The 17,028-nt window shown below is 37.8% G+C and overlaps 2 protein-coding genes across 2 annotated transcripts; both read right to left on the bottom strand.

The window, feature by feature from the left end:
- Positions 1-361: 361 nt before the first annotated feature.
- On the bottom strand, positions 362-4,170 carry LOC113280281 (GDP-Man:Man(3)GlcNAc(2)-PP-Dol alpha-1,2-mannosyltransferase-like). The gene is made up of 8 exons (XM_026528928.1): positions 3,954-4,170; positions 3,316-3,631; positions 2,659-2,945; positions 2,012-2,198; positions 1,808-1,876; positions 1,439-1,686; positions 1,142-1,251; positions 362-1,030 (listed from the first exon to the last, which is right to left on the bottom strand). The coding sequence occupies exons 2-8, from the start codon at positions 3,613-3,615 to the stop codon at positions 786-788; spliced, it is 1,446 nt and encodes a 481-aa protein (XP_026384713.1). The 5' UTR covers positions 3,616-3,631; positions 3,954-4,170; the 3' UTR covers positions 362-785.
- Positions 4,171-11,958: 7,788 nt separating this feature from the next.
- On the bottom strand, positions 11,959-14,207 carry LOC113283906 (GDP-Man:Man(3)GlcNAc(2)-PP-Dol alpha-1,2-mannosyltransferase-like). Its single transcript, XM_026533296.1, has 4 exons — positions 13,991-14,207; positions 13,353-13,668; positions 12,697-12,983; positions 11,959-12,238 (listed from the first exon to the last, which is right to left on the bottom strand). Exons 2-4 carry the CDS (start codon positions 13,650-13,652, stop codon positions 12,064-12,066), a joined length of 762 nt encoding a protein of 253 aa, XP_026389081.1. The 5' UTR covers positions 13,653-13,668; positions 13,991-14,207; the 3' UTR covers positions 11,959-12,063.
- Positions 14,208-17,028: the final 2,821 nt, after the last annotated feature.

The raw sequence follows: 17,028 nt of genomic DNA, 5'->3' as shown, positions 1-17,028 counted from the left end.
TGGCCGTGTCTTTGCACCGATTTCATATTTGCAGGAATCATCCACCAATTTTTGCAGTTTCGAGTTACTGCTGATTGCAATTTTACCAGGCAAAAACTCCCCAGTTTCAGGAAAAAGTGATACTCTATTGTTTCAAGAAAAATGATATTTTCCCTTTTTCTCAACTTAGCCTATTTTTTGCCTAAAAATAAAAACGTGAAATTATCATTTTTCTTTAAACGGAGGTGGTAATTCTCAAATGCCGAATAGCTGACTAGGGACGTCAAAGACAGGAGCTCCACTACTAATGGTTTTCAGGGGTTGCAAGCAGTATCCGCTTGCACAATTCCATGATGTACATATTTTTACCCTGCTGAGCAGCAAATTTGAAGTCCATCCACTTCATTTTGATGCAACAAACATATACAAACTTTTAGCCTCCAAAACAGGTATACATCTGATCTCTCATTATGTACAGAGAGCAACAAGATTGATGTATTCCCCGACGAAAAAATAGGACATAATAGGTTCTTGACTAACCAGTATCCTGAACTTCTAACTTTTGAGACTTCTCAGTACAAGACTGCATAAAATCAATGTCAAGATTGGCTTGTATAACTAATCACTATCTAATCTAACAAAATTTCTGGACTGAAGTTATCTTGTCTACTTTAAATTGCTGACAAGAACTACTGAAGAATTGTGTTCCTATAAAGCCATTCCTTATATTCGCTGTAACTTTGAATAACTTGTGATGCTCTTCGGGCTCCTATCAGCTTAGACTATGCAAAAGGTTATATGTTTCTCTAAAGGGAAGGATGAGATATAATTGGTGAAATTGCAGCCTTGAAGTCCTCATAAAATCTTTCCTCTAAAAATCGCCTAGAACGTCTTCTGGCTGCGTCAGACATCTCAAGCCTTTCCGCATCTGACATTTTTAGTAGCTGAAGAATAGCATCCGCATATTCTTCCACATTCTGAGCTAGGAATCCTGTCTGTTGCCCTTGTTCTTCTAAAATAATGTCCATCTTTGGACCCGCTGAATTATGAGCTGTAAATAGGAGGAAAAGAATGTGGTAAGTGAAAGAGTCACATATTGTGTTCCTGAATCATGAGACAGCATAAAAGATATGTGAATGGCAGATTGAAGAAAAATACCCACCAATTGGTACTGCTCCGGCAGCCATGTACTCTACGATGCTTATGCCAAAGTGCTCATCTACCATGGAGTGGATCCCGGCAATGGCACCTCCCAGAAGTCTCACTAAATCCCTGCTCATAGTGGAATTGTACCAGATTGTAAAGCACATAAAACAAAAATGAATGGGCGACACATGGAGATCATAAAGAAAAATATGAAACATGCTTGTATGATCTCAGGGGAGAAATCATCACTCTCACAACCAACCAGAATGCTGAACTATTATTTATGCATCATTTATGCATCTAGAAAACTAACCTCAAGATTGAGGAGAAGTAATAGGGAATTAGGGATGTCATAATTGAAATTATACCAGTACAAAAATTCCTATAGAATTCGACATCCTTTTCCACCTTCAGTTCAATAGCTTTTTCTTTCAAATTCTGTAATCTTTGTTCATCCTCCTGATTTCTACAGCTACCCACAAATTGAAGCTTGGGCCTAGGTGAACTTGGATCTAGCTTTCCAATGGCAACCGAAAATGCCTCAAGTTGAAGGGTATGAGCCTGTCATATATTATGAAAACGAAAAATGAAAAACTCAGCAAAGTCTATACTATGTTTGTCACCAAATAAGACTAAAATACCTCTTTCTAAATTTATACCCTGGTTGTATAGTGATGCCCACCTTCTCTGGACGAAATTGGGCGACAGATATGATTGTTGGTGTATTAATAGGTCTTTCAAGTGGAAGCTCCTGTTTGAATAATATCTCGTAAATCTCACTGACAATTGCACGAATTCAGGAATATAACAAAATCTGAAACGAGTTGCATGAGACAAAATGGAAGCCAATCAAAGTCGACGCAAGTTATCCAAACCATTAACACACCTGAAGGCCTTTAGTATCACAAGGGGGGTAAATTCTCTTCGTACGTCTCGGAATCCCCCAAAGTTTCACTATATGAGCTTGAGTCCATGAGGAGTTGACCACTGCAAGGTGAGCGCATGAACCGACAAACCCGTACATCCAGCTAAAAAGTGTATAGTAGATGACTTTGCAACGGGATAGCCAAATGCTGCCACAAGGGGGATAAACGAAAGGTGTTTTATCGCAATAGATTAGGAAAGCACTAAGCATCAAGCAAAAGAACATCTAAATCATCACAACGACTAATAATGATATCAGTGACATGTAGCTAGAAGAGAATAAATCACCTAATTATGTGAATCATATAAAGCCTACAAGACAATAACTTTCCCGCATCATACTCAGACTACAAAAGCATTACTGTCATCACACCCAATTTACAAAAGACACCATTGTGTATCATGGAAAAGAAAAATTGACACTGCAGTAAACCGGGTGTATCTCATACTGGAGCTTCCTCCTCCCAAGTTGGTTGGATTGGATCTAAGCAACCCAATTGGTCATCAAACGATCAAGCCACACAAGGCAGAGTGTTTGAATCGCACACACACAAAAAAAACAAAAAATAAATGCAGCACAATTCATAAAATTATGCTTGAGAAGGATACCTCTTTGCAATCAGAGGGTCATTATTATACATTGGATCCCGTTGTCGAACTCGAGAGACCATATCTGAACTGATTGTAGGATAATGTGTATAGCATAGAACTTTGCACCCGAACACCCTGGCAAGTGGATAAGTAAAAGCATAACCACTAGTATCAATATAAACTAGGGGAGTATGTTTACACAGAGCTTCCCAACACAGATAAACTGAACCAAAGCTTTGCCCAACGATGGTGAAACGTGGGTACGTTCCTTCCTCAATCCACTTTCTTTTATACAGATGAACCACCTAATAATCAGGGAAAAGGATACAGAGAGAAAAAAAAATCTATCAGAAGAGAAAAATGCAAGGAAAATCATATAAATCAAATATCAAATCACAAAAATGTTAGTAGAAAAGAGTTGTGCAGCACCGAATTTCATAGTCATGGGTCTGGAAGGGGGATGGAGGGTGTACGCTATAGCATGTATAAGGTGGGCATTACTTCAAATTATTCGATTTGTCTAGGTAAATAATCGGACCAGAGGCGTTTTGCAGATTTCATGATATTATTCCAAGAAAGATAATGCAATTTAGAACACCCAGTTACAGCAAATAGACCAGCAACAGCTACCCAGAACCCAAAAAAAAAAAAGATGTATCAAAAGAATTAACACACCTGAGGTGGTTGAAGGAGCTTGACACCAAAACGATCGATGGATCGAGTTAACAAGCTTTCAGGAGAAGCATCATGGTCACCAGTGTAAATAACACAATCAAGATTACTGTTCACTTCTTGGAATGCTTTCACGGCACACCAAAGTACCCTCTCTCCACCTCCACCATCATTAGTGTAAGGGTGGAAAAACCCAACAGATTTTTTTCTGTTAATCCTTCCTTTGATAATAGCTGACAGAAATTTCAAAAGCACGGAAGTAATTGCACATATCAACACCCACAATAGAAACCGAATCCCCATTGGAAACCTCCTGATGCTGCAAACATCAGAACCAAAACTTCAGAACAGGTGGTCGAATATAAATGCACATCAAAGTTTTGCATACAGCAAGATCTGCTTGGTACACTTGCAATTTGCACCCAAAAAGCATGCACATTGAATCAAACTACAGAAAATCCCTAACTGTATTTTCTACATAACCCAATTGAAATTGCGTCTTCAAAACTGGTTCGCAATTAAAATACCAATACGAGATCAAATTAGATCATAAATTGAAACCCAACTCCCATAGATCAAAAATCAGTGACAAATTATAAGAAAGAAAAGTAATTGAAGTTGTTATTCAAGATGATAATTACCTGATATCTGTTAATTGCAGATATCTTCAAATAAAACCTAAACTTAAGATCAGATTGAAGAAAAGTTGAAATTTGTTGGTCAAAACTTAAACCTAATCACAGGGAAAACCAAGTGACTTAAGTTCCATTTTCTGTGTGTTGTTTACTTTTGGGTGTTGGTGATTACTGATTAGTGAAACCCAGTGACGGGACTTGTCAAGAAAGCATGGTGCCGAGCCAAAGATGTTACTGACCAAACGGGTTGAGTCTTGAGTGTCTTATATTAATACATGGAACTATGGAAGCATCTCAGAAGTAGGGCTACGTAAACAAATAAGAGAAGAAGTACTGGATCGGAACCTCGATTTCCGGATGTTTTATGTGACACTTTTTATTTGAATTTGGAGACAAAAGATGATGTAAACTTAAGACCCAAGGTAATGAAAAAGGTCTTATTTAGAGTTTCTTCTTTACCCCTATTTATCCATGTCATTTTTTATTAGAGCAGGGACTATGGAATGAGTGTTTTTAACACTCATTCACTACCTAAACGAGTGAGAGATTGAGTGAAAGAGTGTGTTTCTAATCATGGGAGAGGCTAAAATACACACTAAGAGGCACATGATCAGCCTCTTGGAGGGAAAATTTCTTGAAGAGGCTGATTATCAGCCGCTTGAGAGAAAAAAATCACCCAAGAGGCAGAAGATCAGCCTCCCCAACATGATTTTAGATATTTTAATATATTTGTTTTTTGTTTTTTATCTCCAGGAGGCAGAAGATCAGCCTCCTAGGACAATTTTTTCTCCAGGAGACAGAAGATTAGCCTCCTAACTCAAGTTTTTCTCAGGAGGCAAAAGATCAACCTCCTAGTGAATACTATCGACCACTCATTCGCTTGAATGAATACGTGAGTGATTTTTGATGAATGAGTGGGTGTTCTCACTCCATAGAAGCACCTAATTTGATCAAATCTAGTGAAACTCATTCATTTTGAATGAGAACCCTCACTCCATAGCCCTTGCTCTTATGACATTTACCCTTGCATTGGAGATGAATACGTGGTGTAAAGGTCTTAAATCCAATGTGTCATGTTATTTTAAGACCTTTATCCCTTGCATCGGAAATGCTCTAAGCGAAGCAGACTATAGACTGGAGAGCAATAAAGAATATATAGGGGGTGGAATGATTAGGCTTCGCGTCGAGATCCTCGATGAAGATACAACGAAAAAGATGCACGCGCCTAACATCGAAGTTTTTGTTGTATTAGCACTTGCGCCTATAAATTCAGGGTAAATTATTGAGAAGGGTTAGTAGGTTTTGATAGAGAGAGAGAAACATATGCAGTGATCGTGCTAAACACAGATTGTTTGATCTTTTCGTGTTTGCCGGCTCTGATACCAATTGAAATGACGAGGGTACCAAGTACACCGCAATCTTTTCAGTATCAACCTATAAGTATGGTACCTTGTGTGGTCCAATATAGACAGAAACTGTAAAGAATGTGGCAACAACAAGGTATACACTTGGTAAATATAATAGGTATTCAAATCGAACCTAACTATAGGGATCAACCCAAGTGTTTTGATTAACGTACAAGTGAAATTACTTTAATTATAAATAAATGATAATTATAATGCAGAAAGTAAAGTACAAGCACACAATAAAATTTTGTTAACGAGGAAACTGCAAATGCAGAAACCCCGGGACATAGTCCAGTTTTGAATACTCCCAGAATTAACATACAAAGACTACTACAATTTCGTATAGTTGAGACCAAGTAAATTACCCCTAGTTACCTAGTTTACTCAGTATCCCAGCACCTATCAATCTGGCCAATGCACGTGAATCCTAACATAGAGTCCACTATCTTAAGTTGCTTCAGCCGTTGTGAAGACTTCAAGCACTCAACTCTTTTGTATCTTCTTCCGAATCAATAAATGACTAATCTGTTCGGTAAACACTCTTTCAATCTCAAATGAAATGACGAGGGTACCTAAGTACACCACAATCTTTTTGCTTCAACTTATAAGTCTGATACCAAGTGTGATCGTCTATGGACAAAGTCGAGACAATATAATGACAAGGTATACACTTGATAATAGTTACAGTATTGATGAGTGCTAAAAAGTGCATATTTCTATATATTTTTCTTGGCATTTAACTCATCTTTTGTGCAGTAATTCTACATTTTATCCCATATTCTGTATTTTCATTGTTTTCAAGAATAAATATTTTTCTTACTTAATTTTGCATTTTTAGGTAATAAATAAAGTCGGGATGAATCATGGAGCGAAAAAGAGCAGAAAAGTGATGAAAAGCCGGAAGAAATTGCGCAAGGAAGCCGCGAAGAATGGTGCGCACAAGCCCAAAAAGCTAGGAATGGGCTCAAGAAGGAAGAATTGTTCTTAAAGAAGATATGGGCTTGGCATACCCAAGGCCCAAAACCCTTACCCAAACCCATTTTCTATATCCATACCCGCCTCCATTCTCAGCCGTTAGTTCGGATCCATCTCATCGTCCAATGGTCGCTTCTTCATCGTTCATCAAAATCTGAAGTCCCTGCAAAACACCAAAGTACCTAAATTCCAAGCCTTCAGATTAGATCACATTTAGATCCTACGGTCGCTTCTTTTCCTGCGCATCAAACCTCGATACTTCCGCTTAACACTACAACACCTAACTCCATCTGGTGTCGTCAATTTTGTTGTATCTCATAATCCAACGGTCTCCACATACCTCTCCATCGTAGCCGTTCGATTCAATCTATATGGGATCATCCAACGCTCTTTACTTTCTGTTCATCAAAACTCGCTACACCCCTCAACACCCTAGCAACCGAACCCTTATACCCCAAAACAAACAGCCCCCAACCCATTCTTCTCTCGAGCTCTTCTTCCCCTTCTTCCCAAAAAAGTTGCAGAGCTCTGCAACTCCATCACCTCCACCAGCTACACCTTCTTCTCGAACCACACACCACCACAACCACCCGACAACACCTCAAACCCATCTCCCTAGCCTAGTTATTTTCCCCATCTCACAACCACTGAAACCCTAGGTTTTGGGGTGAGTAAAATAACTCGAGCTAGGGTTGCAGAGGCGTCAATTGAAGCATGAGAGAGGAGCAGGAAGGTCAGAAAAAGCATGGGTCGAGCACAGGGGAGACAAATTCAGAAATCAGTGAGTTTAATTTGGAATTTAAAAATTAGGGTTTGCAAAATTGGGGATTTTCAATTTAGGGTTTTGTTGTAAACTATAAATAGGAACTGATGTAGGATGTTAAAACTTGTTCTTGGATTAACCAAGTAACCAATTAGGGTTAAATTTCAGTTTTGATATTTTAATTTTAATTCAATTTAATTCCAGTTTCAATTTAGGTTTGTTTTAATTTTCAATTTCAATTTCAATTGTTATGTTTTAATTCCATGTGTGATGTTTAAATTCCTGTTTTTATGGTTTAATTTCATGTTAGGGTTAGTTTTAGTTTCATGTCAGGGTTAATTTCAATTTCATGTTATGTTAGATTTTAATTTTAGTTTCAATTTCAATCTTGTGCTATGATAATGATAGACTGTTAGTCACTGTTTAGGGTTATGATCATGTTTAAGTATAACTGTTAGTATTATGTTAGTGTAAATATCACTCTTCTTTGCTCAAATGTTAGGTTCAATTCACTGTCAAGAAGTGATGGAATGTTAGGCTAGAAACCTCAGTGCACTGATTTGATTGAGCAATGGGAGAAATTAGTGCTCATAGCAAGCTAATTCTCTTCCCATTCCATTTGTATGCTTAGGATGCATTGTTTTGATTGAGCAATGGGAGAAATTAGTGCTCATAGCAAGCTAATTCTCTTTCCATTCCATTTGTATGCCTAGAGCCACTGCCTTGGCCTTACATTGTCATCACTGTTACCTTCACCATCTCCCCTGCCCTTGGCTTAGGCCTTGGTTTACTTCCATTGTTCTTGTAGTTTCATTGTACTTTCATATTTACTTCACTGTTACATTGTGTTTACTTTTCCTCATTCCTTCACTGCCACTGTTTTACTTTCACTTGTCCTTCATTTTGTTTGCTATTTGCTCCTGCTACTTCAACTATTTCTTGTTGCTGCTGCTGCAACTGGGCTGCTTTTTCTTTTCTGTTTTCATTTCACTGTAAATAGCATTGCGTTGTAAATAGCATTGTCTTCTCTAGCTTCCTTTGCCTCATTAGAGCCATTGTCTTGGCTTGTTAGCTTACTGCCCTGCTTTGGCCATTGTCTCTTAATTGCATTCTGTTTTGCAAAGGACCAGCTCATTGTAAGGCCAAAGGCCCAGTCCACTGTTGAGTCAAGCAAAAACCCAAGTTCATTATCAAGCCCAATTCAATTCATTTCAAGACCACTGAGCCCAGTAACTTCATTACCAAGGCTCAGTCCAATACATTAAACCAAAGCCCGACCAACTGAGTCCAAGGCTCAGTTCACTTCAAAGGCCCAAGGCCTAAAGCACTTCATTATCAAACAAGCCTATAATCCAAAGGTACCCAAAGCCCAACAGTTCCAAAAGGTATTCATAACCCATTGGTGCCACACCCCTTTGATACCTAAAGCCCAATAGCCAACTAGAACCCAAAATAGCTAAACACTCCAAACACACCCAGTCTCTGTGGATCGACCCGTACTTGCACGAGTTACAACCGACGACCGTGCACTTGCGGTATTACTGTAGGCCCGTTTTATTACGCTTAATTTTACACATCTCCGGGCCTACCAAGTTTTTGGCGCCGTTGCCGGGGATTGGTGCTGTGTTTTTCTTGCAATTTTATAAGCTATTTTTGCATTTCACTGCATAGCATTTGCATCTGCATCTGCTTCACTTCATTTGCTGTTGGACCTGCTGTTCTGAACCTGTTTTCCTCAGCTGGGACGCCACCAAGGAAAAGAACCAAAGCCCAACTGGGTTTTTGCAACAATATCAGAGCAGCTGGGTTGTGCTTAAAAGGTAACCCATTTAAGAGAACCCGAATTGTGGGCTTCCAATTTTTTTTTAATTGTGGGCTTGTAATATTAAAGCCAATTTTTGGGCTTCTCTTATTTTCTGTTGGGTTTGTAATAATTTATTTGTGGGCTTGTTTGTTTAATTTGTGGGCTTGTATTTAATTTTTGTGAGCTTGTTTAATTTGGACTTGTATTTTGTATTCTGGTTTTTAAACCCAGCTGAGCTTGTAACCGATCACGCTAGGTTAACTCGTTGGGAGGGGCCGAGTACCCAAATTCTAGGCCGAGATTTGGACTCAGTTTCACCAAACGTTTTCAAACCAGCTGAGCCAAAGCAAACACAAAACCAACAGTGGGCTTGCTCCCATTCAAAAACCAAATTTTATTTTCTTTTAAAAAAAAAAAAAAAAAAATTACTCCCATTCAAAAAACCAAATTTTACTTGCTCCCATTTTACAACCAAATTTTTTCCTCTTTATCCCATTAAAACCAAACTTGCTCCCAAAATTTTTTTAAAAAAAAAAAAAAAACCAAAAAATGTCTCCCACCAAAACCAAAATTTTCCCATAAAAAACCAATTTTTTGAAAACCCATAGCGTGCTTGGTGTCTTTTCAAAATGGGCCAACCTCGTGCTTTCCATGAATACATGTATCCGTCAATAAAAATTCCATTATCATGTATTGTATCACCTCAAACCAATAACCCTTTTAAAATAAATGCAAGCATGATACAAATACTTCCTATATTTCGAGGGTTCGATTCTGAGAACCCCTATACTCATGTAAGAGAGTTTGAACAAATTTGTCGGACTATGCAACCTGATCATATGTCCGAAGACTCTCTGAAATTGCGTTTGTTTACATTTTCTTTAAAGGAAAGGGCCAAAACATGGTTTTACGGTTTGAGACCACAATCAATCAACACTTGGGACCAACTCACAGATCTATTTTTCAAAAAATTCTTTCCACATCATAGGACCATCGCTATTCGTCAAAGTATCAATTGTTTTGTCCAATTGGATGAGGAAACTGTTTTTCACTATTTTGAACGTTTTAATGATTTGTTGAGCGAATGTCCACCATGGATTTGAGAAGTGGAGACTTGTCGTCATCCTCTATGAGGGACTAGACTTTAAATCTCGAACCATGGTTGAGTCTATGTGTAATGGTGAGTTTATTGATAAATCTGTGGATGATGCATGGAATTTTTTAGCCGAGATTGCAGAGAAAACCCATCAATGGGAATCCGTTAGGGTAAACATGAACAACACCACATGATATGAGTCCCCCATGAATTAGAGTTTTATTCTTGTAATAGCTCCGACCTTAGGATTGAAAATTATCCTAGATTGCAAAATCCCTATCATGATGATGATGATGACTATGATGTTATGTTAGAAGAACATGTCTATACTGAAAATGTTATGGAACCTTTGGGTTCAAATACATTAGGCTTCTCTGTCCCGACCTTAATGCATGATATTTCTTCTAGTATTCCATGTGATGTTTCCCCTGATGTGCCGATACACGAGAATCAATCTGTTGATGATGTTGAGGATTCTGATTGTGATCTTGCCAATTTGATTGATGATTGTGAGCATGATGTGACATGTGTAGATGAGTTAGGAGATTTTGATTTGATTGATAATGATATGCCTATTCTTCTACCTAAGTTACAATCTGATGGCCTTCCACCCAACCTAGATTTGGTTTGTACCCATATTGTCAAACCGATTTTTCTGAAAATTCCTAATCTAGGATTGGAACTGTGTGCCTCCCAAGTCCTCTTGGACTATTTTGTTTCAAAATAAACACTTTTAAAGAGCCACATTGGAATGCATTTCTTTGCCCATCCCGAACAAAGTCCATTTTCAGTTAGACCTTGTGAATCCTGCACCCCTAAAATTGTTAGATTTTGTGCTTAAAAGTGAACCTGTTGAAAAATTTGGTTTAGGGGTGATTCATTCGGTTTTTCACTCTCACTCCCATTTAAGTCCAATTTTAGTGTTTTGAAACTTTCTATGTCTCTACACTTTTTCTTTGGGTTGATCCTCAACTCTTTAGTTTGGTGTATGGTGAATTTTTGTATATAATCCAGTAGATAAAATTTTTAAAAACCCTTTTGTTCCTTTTGTATATATTTTGCTAATCCAATATGATCTCGGCTGAAATATGTTGGATTTTTGCCTTGAATAACGGAGTTTTAATTCTGCTTTCGCCGAAATCGGGTATTCTCTCTCCTTTTACTCTACTCAGCATGTCCCTTTCCATATGTTGCATTTTAATTCTTTCCATATTTTGAAACATTGAGGACAATGTTTAGTTTAGGTTTGGGGGTATAGAGTAGATACCACGATAATTGCCATAATTGAAAAAACTCCTTCTTTTTGAAAAAATTGAAAAATTCCAAAAATTGAAAAATCAAAAAAAAAAAAATTAAAAAATTAAAAAAAATCATAAAAATGGAGCTCATTTACCTTGAAATGTTGACTCTTGTGCAAATATGTAATTTAAGGAGTCTTAGTCTAGATATTTAGGCACCCTGATTCTAGCACAATTCACATAGTGATAAGAAATTTGCACGCGCACGATCTACCAATACATGTATGGCCTCGATCTTCAAGGTGTTTGATAGGAAGTTACGATTGCCAATCACTTTAGAATACTGAACGAAACTTGACTAGCTTGTTCTTTGGTTGGTTGGGATAGAAGGTGGAGGTTACATTAAGAAAGACAACCATCGAATTTAACTGGGTGCATCAAAAAGGGCTACCTCTTGCAAAGTGTCATGTAATTTTTGTTTCCTTTTGTTATGTATCAAAGAGCTACCATATGTAAAAACAATTCAAGTTCTTGTTCAAAAAAAAAAAAAAAAAAAAAAAAAAAAAAAATAAAAAAAAAAAAAAAAAAAAAAAAAAAAAAACGATGTATATATTCAAAAAAAAAAAAAAAAAAAAAAAAAGAGAAAAAAATATATCAGAAAATACAAAAAAATCAAGTATTGTTCAATTCCATCCTCTCTTGTTCCAAAAATAAAAGAGAGTAGTCAATGTAAATAAGAGTCATGTAAATAGTCATTTTGTTGTTTCTTTGTAATAAGCAAGGAGGGTGTATGCCATTGATGTACAACGCGAGTAATTGTGAAATACCTCCAACTCATTCACAAGGGGGGTAAATTCTCTTCGTACGTCTCGGAATCCCCCAAAGTTTCACTATATGAGCTTGAGTCCATGAGGAGTTGACCACTGCAAGGTGAGCGCATGAACCGACAAACCCGTACATCCAGCTAAAAAGTGTATAGTAGATGACTTTGCAACGGGATAGCCAAATGCTGCCACAAGGGGGATAAACGAAAGGTGTTTTATCGCAATAGATTAGGAAAGCACTAAGCATCAAGCAAAAGAACATCTAAATCATCACAACGACTAATAATGATATCAGTGACATGTAGCTAGAAGAGAATAAATCACCTAATTATGTGAATCATATAAAGCCTACAAGACAATAACTTTCCCGCATCATACTCAGACTACAAAAGCATTACTGTCATCACACCCAATTTACAAAAGACACCATTGTGTATCATGGAAAAGAAAAATTGACACTGCAGTAAACCGGGTGTATCTCATACTGGAGCTTCCTCCTCCCAAGTTGGTTGGATTGGATCTAAGCAACCCAATTGGTCATCAAACGATCAAGCCACACAAGGCAGAGTGTTTGAATCGCACACACAAAAAAAACAAAAAATAAATGCAGCACAATTCATAAAATTATGCTTGAGAAGGATACCTCTTTGCAATCAGAGGGTCATTATTATACATTGGATCCCGTTGTCGAACTCGAGAGACCATATCTGAACTGATTGTAGGATAATGTGTATAGCATAGAACTTTGCACCCGAACACCCTGGCAAGTGGATAAGTAAAAGCATAACCACTAGTATCAATATAAACTAGGGGAGTATGTTTACACAGAGCTTCCCAACACAGATAAACTGAACCAAAGCTTTGCCCAACGATGGTGAAACGTGGGTACGTTCCTTCCTCAATCCACTTTCTTTTATACAGATGAACCACCTAATAATCAGGGAAAAGGATACAGAGAGAAAAAAAAATCTATCAGAAGAGAAAAATGCAAGGAAAATCATATAAATCAAATATCAAATCACAAAAATGTTAGTAGAAAAGAGTTGTGCAGCACCGAATTTCATAGTCATGGGTCTGGAAGGGGGATGGAGGGTGTACGCTATAGCATGTATAAGGTGGGCATTACTTCAAATTATTCGATTTGTCTAGGTAAATAATCGGACCAGAGGCGTTTTGCAGATTTCATGATATTATTCCAAGAAAGATAATGCAATTAGAACACCCAGTTACAGCAAATAGACCAGCAACAGCTACCCAGAACCCAAAAAAAAAAAAGATGTATCAAAAGAATTAACACACCTGAGGTGGTTGAAGGAGCTTGACACCAAAACGATCGATGGATCGAGTTAACAAGCTTTCAGGAGAAGCATCATGGTCACCAGTGTAAATAACACAATCAAGATTACTGTTCACTTCTTGGAATGCTTTCACGGCACACCAAAGTACCCTCTCTCCACCTCCACCATCATTAGTGTAAGGGTGGAAAAACCCAACAGATTTTTTTCTGTTAATCCTTCCTTTGATAATAGCTGACAGAAATTTCAAAAGCACGGAAGTAATTGCACATATCAACACCCACAATAGAAACCGAATCCCCATTGGAAACCTCCTGATGCTGCAAACATCAGAACCAAAACTTCAGAACAGGTGGTCGAATATAAATGCACATCAAAGTTTTGCATACAGCAAGATCTGCTTGGTACACTTGCAATTTGCACCCAAAAAGCATGCACATTGAATCAAACTACAGAAAATCCCTAACTGTATTTTCTACATAACCCAATTGAAATTGCGTCTTCAAAACTGGTTCGCAATTAAAATACCAATACGAGATCAAATTAGATCATAAATTGAAACCCAACTCCCATAGATCAAAAATCAGTGACAAATTATAAGAAAGAAAAGTAATTGAAGTTGTTATTCAAGATGATAATTACCTGATATCTGTTAATTGCAGATATCTTCAAATAAAACCTAAACTTAAGATCAGATTGAAGAAAAGTTGAAATTTGTTGGTCAAAACTTAAACCTAATCACAGGGAAAACCAAGTGACTTAAGTTCCATTTTCTGTGTGTTGTTTACTTTTGGGTGTTGGTGATTACTGATTAGTGAAACCCAGTGACGGGACTTGTCAAGAAAGCATGGTGCCGAGCCAAAGATGTTACTGACCAAACGGGTTGAGTCTTGAGTGTCTTATATTAATACATGGAACTATGGAAGCATCTCAGAAGTAGGGCTACGTAAACAAATAAGAGAAGAAGTACTGGATCGGAACCTCGATTTCCGGATGTTTTATGTGACACTTTTTATTTGAATTTGGAGACAAAAGATGATGTAAACTTAAGACCCAAGGTAATGAAAAAGGTCTTATTTAGAGTTTCTTCTTTACCCCTATTTATCCATGTCATTTTTTATTAGAGCAGGGACTATGGAATGAGTGTTTTTAACACTCATTCACTACCTAAACGAGTGAGAGATTGAGTGAAAGAGTGTGTTTCTAATCATGGGAGAGGCTAAAATACACACTAAGAGGCACATGATCAGCCTCTTGGAGGGAAAATTTCTTGAAGAGGCTGATTATCAGCCGCTTGAGAGAGAAAAAATCACCCAAGAGGCAGAAGATCAGCCTCCCCAACATGATTTTAGATATTTTAATATATTTGTTTTTTGTTTTTTATCTCCAGGAGGCAGAAGATCAGCCTCCTAGGACAATTTTTTCTCCAGGAGACAGAAGATTAGCCTCCTAACTCAAGTTTTTCTCAGGAGGCAAAAGATCAACCTCCTAGTGAATACTATCGACCACTCATTCGCTTGAATGAATACGTGAGTGATTTTTGATGAATGAGTGGGTGTTCTCACTCCATAGAAGCACCTAATTTGATCAAATCTAGTGAAACTCATTCATTTTGAATGAGAACCCTCACTCCATAGCCCTTGCTCTTATGACATTTACCCTTGCATTGGAGATGAATACGTGGTGTAAAGGTCTTAAATCCAATGTGTCATGTTATTTTAAGACCTTTATCCCTTGCATCGGAAATGCTCTAAGCGAAGCAGACTATAGACTGGAGAGCAATAAAGAATATATAGGGGGTGGAATGATTAGGCTTCGCGTCGAGATCCTCGATGAAGATACAACGAAAAAGATGCACGCGCCTAACATCGAAGTTTTTGTTGTATTAGCACTTGCGCCTATAAATTCAGGGTAAATTATTGAGAAGGGTTAGTAGGTTTTGATAGAGAGAGAGAAACATATGCAGTGATCGTGCTAAACACAGATTGTTTGATCTTTTCGTGTTTGCCGGCTCTGATACCAATTGAAATGACGAGGGTACCAAGTACACCGCAATCTTTTCAGTATCAACCTATAAGTATGGTACCTTGTGTGGTCCAATATAGACAGAAACTGTAAAGAATGTGGCAACAACAAGGTATACACTTGGTAAATATAATAGGTATTCAAATCGAACCTAACTATAGGGATCAACCCAAGTGTTTTGATTAACGTACAAGTGAAATTACTTTAATTATAAATAAATGATAATTATAATGCAGAAAGTAAAGTACAAGCACACAATAAAATTTTGTTAACGAGGAAACTGCAAATGCAGAAACCCCGGGACATAGTCCAGTTTTGAATACTCCCAGAATTAACATACAAAGACTACTACAATTTCGTATAGTTGAGACCAAGTAAATTACCCCTAGTTACCTAGTTTACTCAGTATCCCAGCACCTATCAATCTGGCCAATGCACGTGAATCCTAACATAGAGTCCACTATCTTAAGTTGCTTCAGCCGTTGTGAAGACTTCAAGCACTCAACTCTTTTGTATCTTCTTCCGAATCAATAAATGACTAATCTGTTCGGTAAACACTCTTTCAATCTCAAATGAAATGACGAGGGTACCTAAGTACACCACAATCTTTTTGCTTCAACTTATAAGTCTGATACCAAGTGTGATCGTCTATGGACAAAGTCGAGACAATATAATGACAAGGTATACACTTGATAATAGTTACAGTATTGATGAGTGCTAAAAAGTGCATATTTCTATATATTTTTCTTGGCATTTAACTCATCTTTTGTGCAGTAATTCTACATTTTATCCCATATTCTGTATTTTCATTGTTTTCAAGAATAAATATTTTTCTTACTTAATTTTGCATTTTTAGGTAATAAATAAAGTCTGGATGACTTGCGGAGCAGAAAAGAGCTGAAGAGTAGTGAAAGGCCGGAAGAAATTACGCAAGGAAGCCGCAAAGAATGGAGCGCACGTCCAAAAAGCTAGGAATGGGCTCAAGAAGGAAGAATTGTTCTTAAAGAAGATATGGGCTTGGCATACCCAAGGCCCAAAACCCTTACCCAAACCCATTTTCTATATCCATACCCGCCTTCATTCTCAGCCGTTAGATCGGATCCATCTCATCATCCAATGGTCGCTTCTTCATCGTTCATCAAAATCTGAAGTCCCTGCAAAACACCATAGTACCTAAATTCCAAGCCTTCAGATTAGATCACATTTAGATCCTACGGTCGCTTCTTTGCCTGCGCATCAAACCTCGATACTTCCGCTTAACACTACAACACCTAACTCCATCTGGTGTCGTCAATTTTGTTGTATCTCATAATCCAACGGTCTCCACATACCTCTCCATCGTAGCCGTTCGATTCAATCTATATGGGATCATCCAACGCTCTTTACTTGCTGTTCATCAAAACTCGCTACACCCGCTCAACACCCTAGCAACCGAACCCTTATACCCCAAAACAAACAGCCCCCAACCCATTCTTCTCTCGAGCTCTTCTTCCCCTTCTTCCCAAAAAAGTTGCAGAGCTCTGCAACTCCATCACCTCCACCAGCTACACCTTCTTCTCGAACCACACCACCACCACAACCACCCGACAACACCTCAAACCCATCTCCCTAGCCTAGTTATTTTCCCCATCTCACAACCACTGAAACCCTAGGTT

Source organism: Papaver somniferum, chromosome 5 (genome assembly GCF_003573695.1).
Source record: "Papaver somniferum cultivar HN1 chromosome 5, ASM357369v1, whole genome shotgun sequence".
NCBI lineage: Eukaryota > Viridiplantae > Streptophyta > Magnoliopsida > Ranunculales > Papaveraceae > Papaver > Papaver somniferum.
The sequence above is the reverse complement of the archived record's forward strand: the minus strand, read 5'-3'. Positions and strand labels throughout refer to the sequence as shown.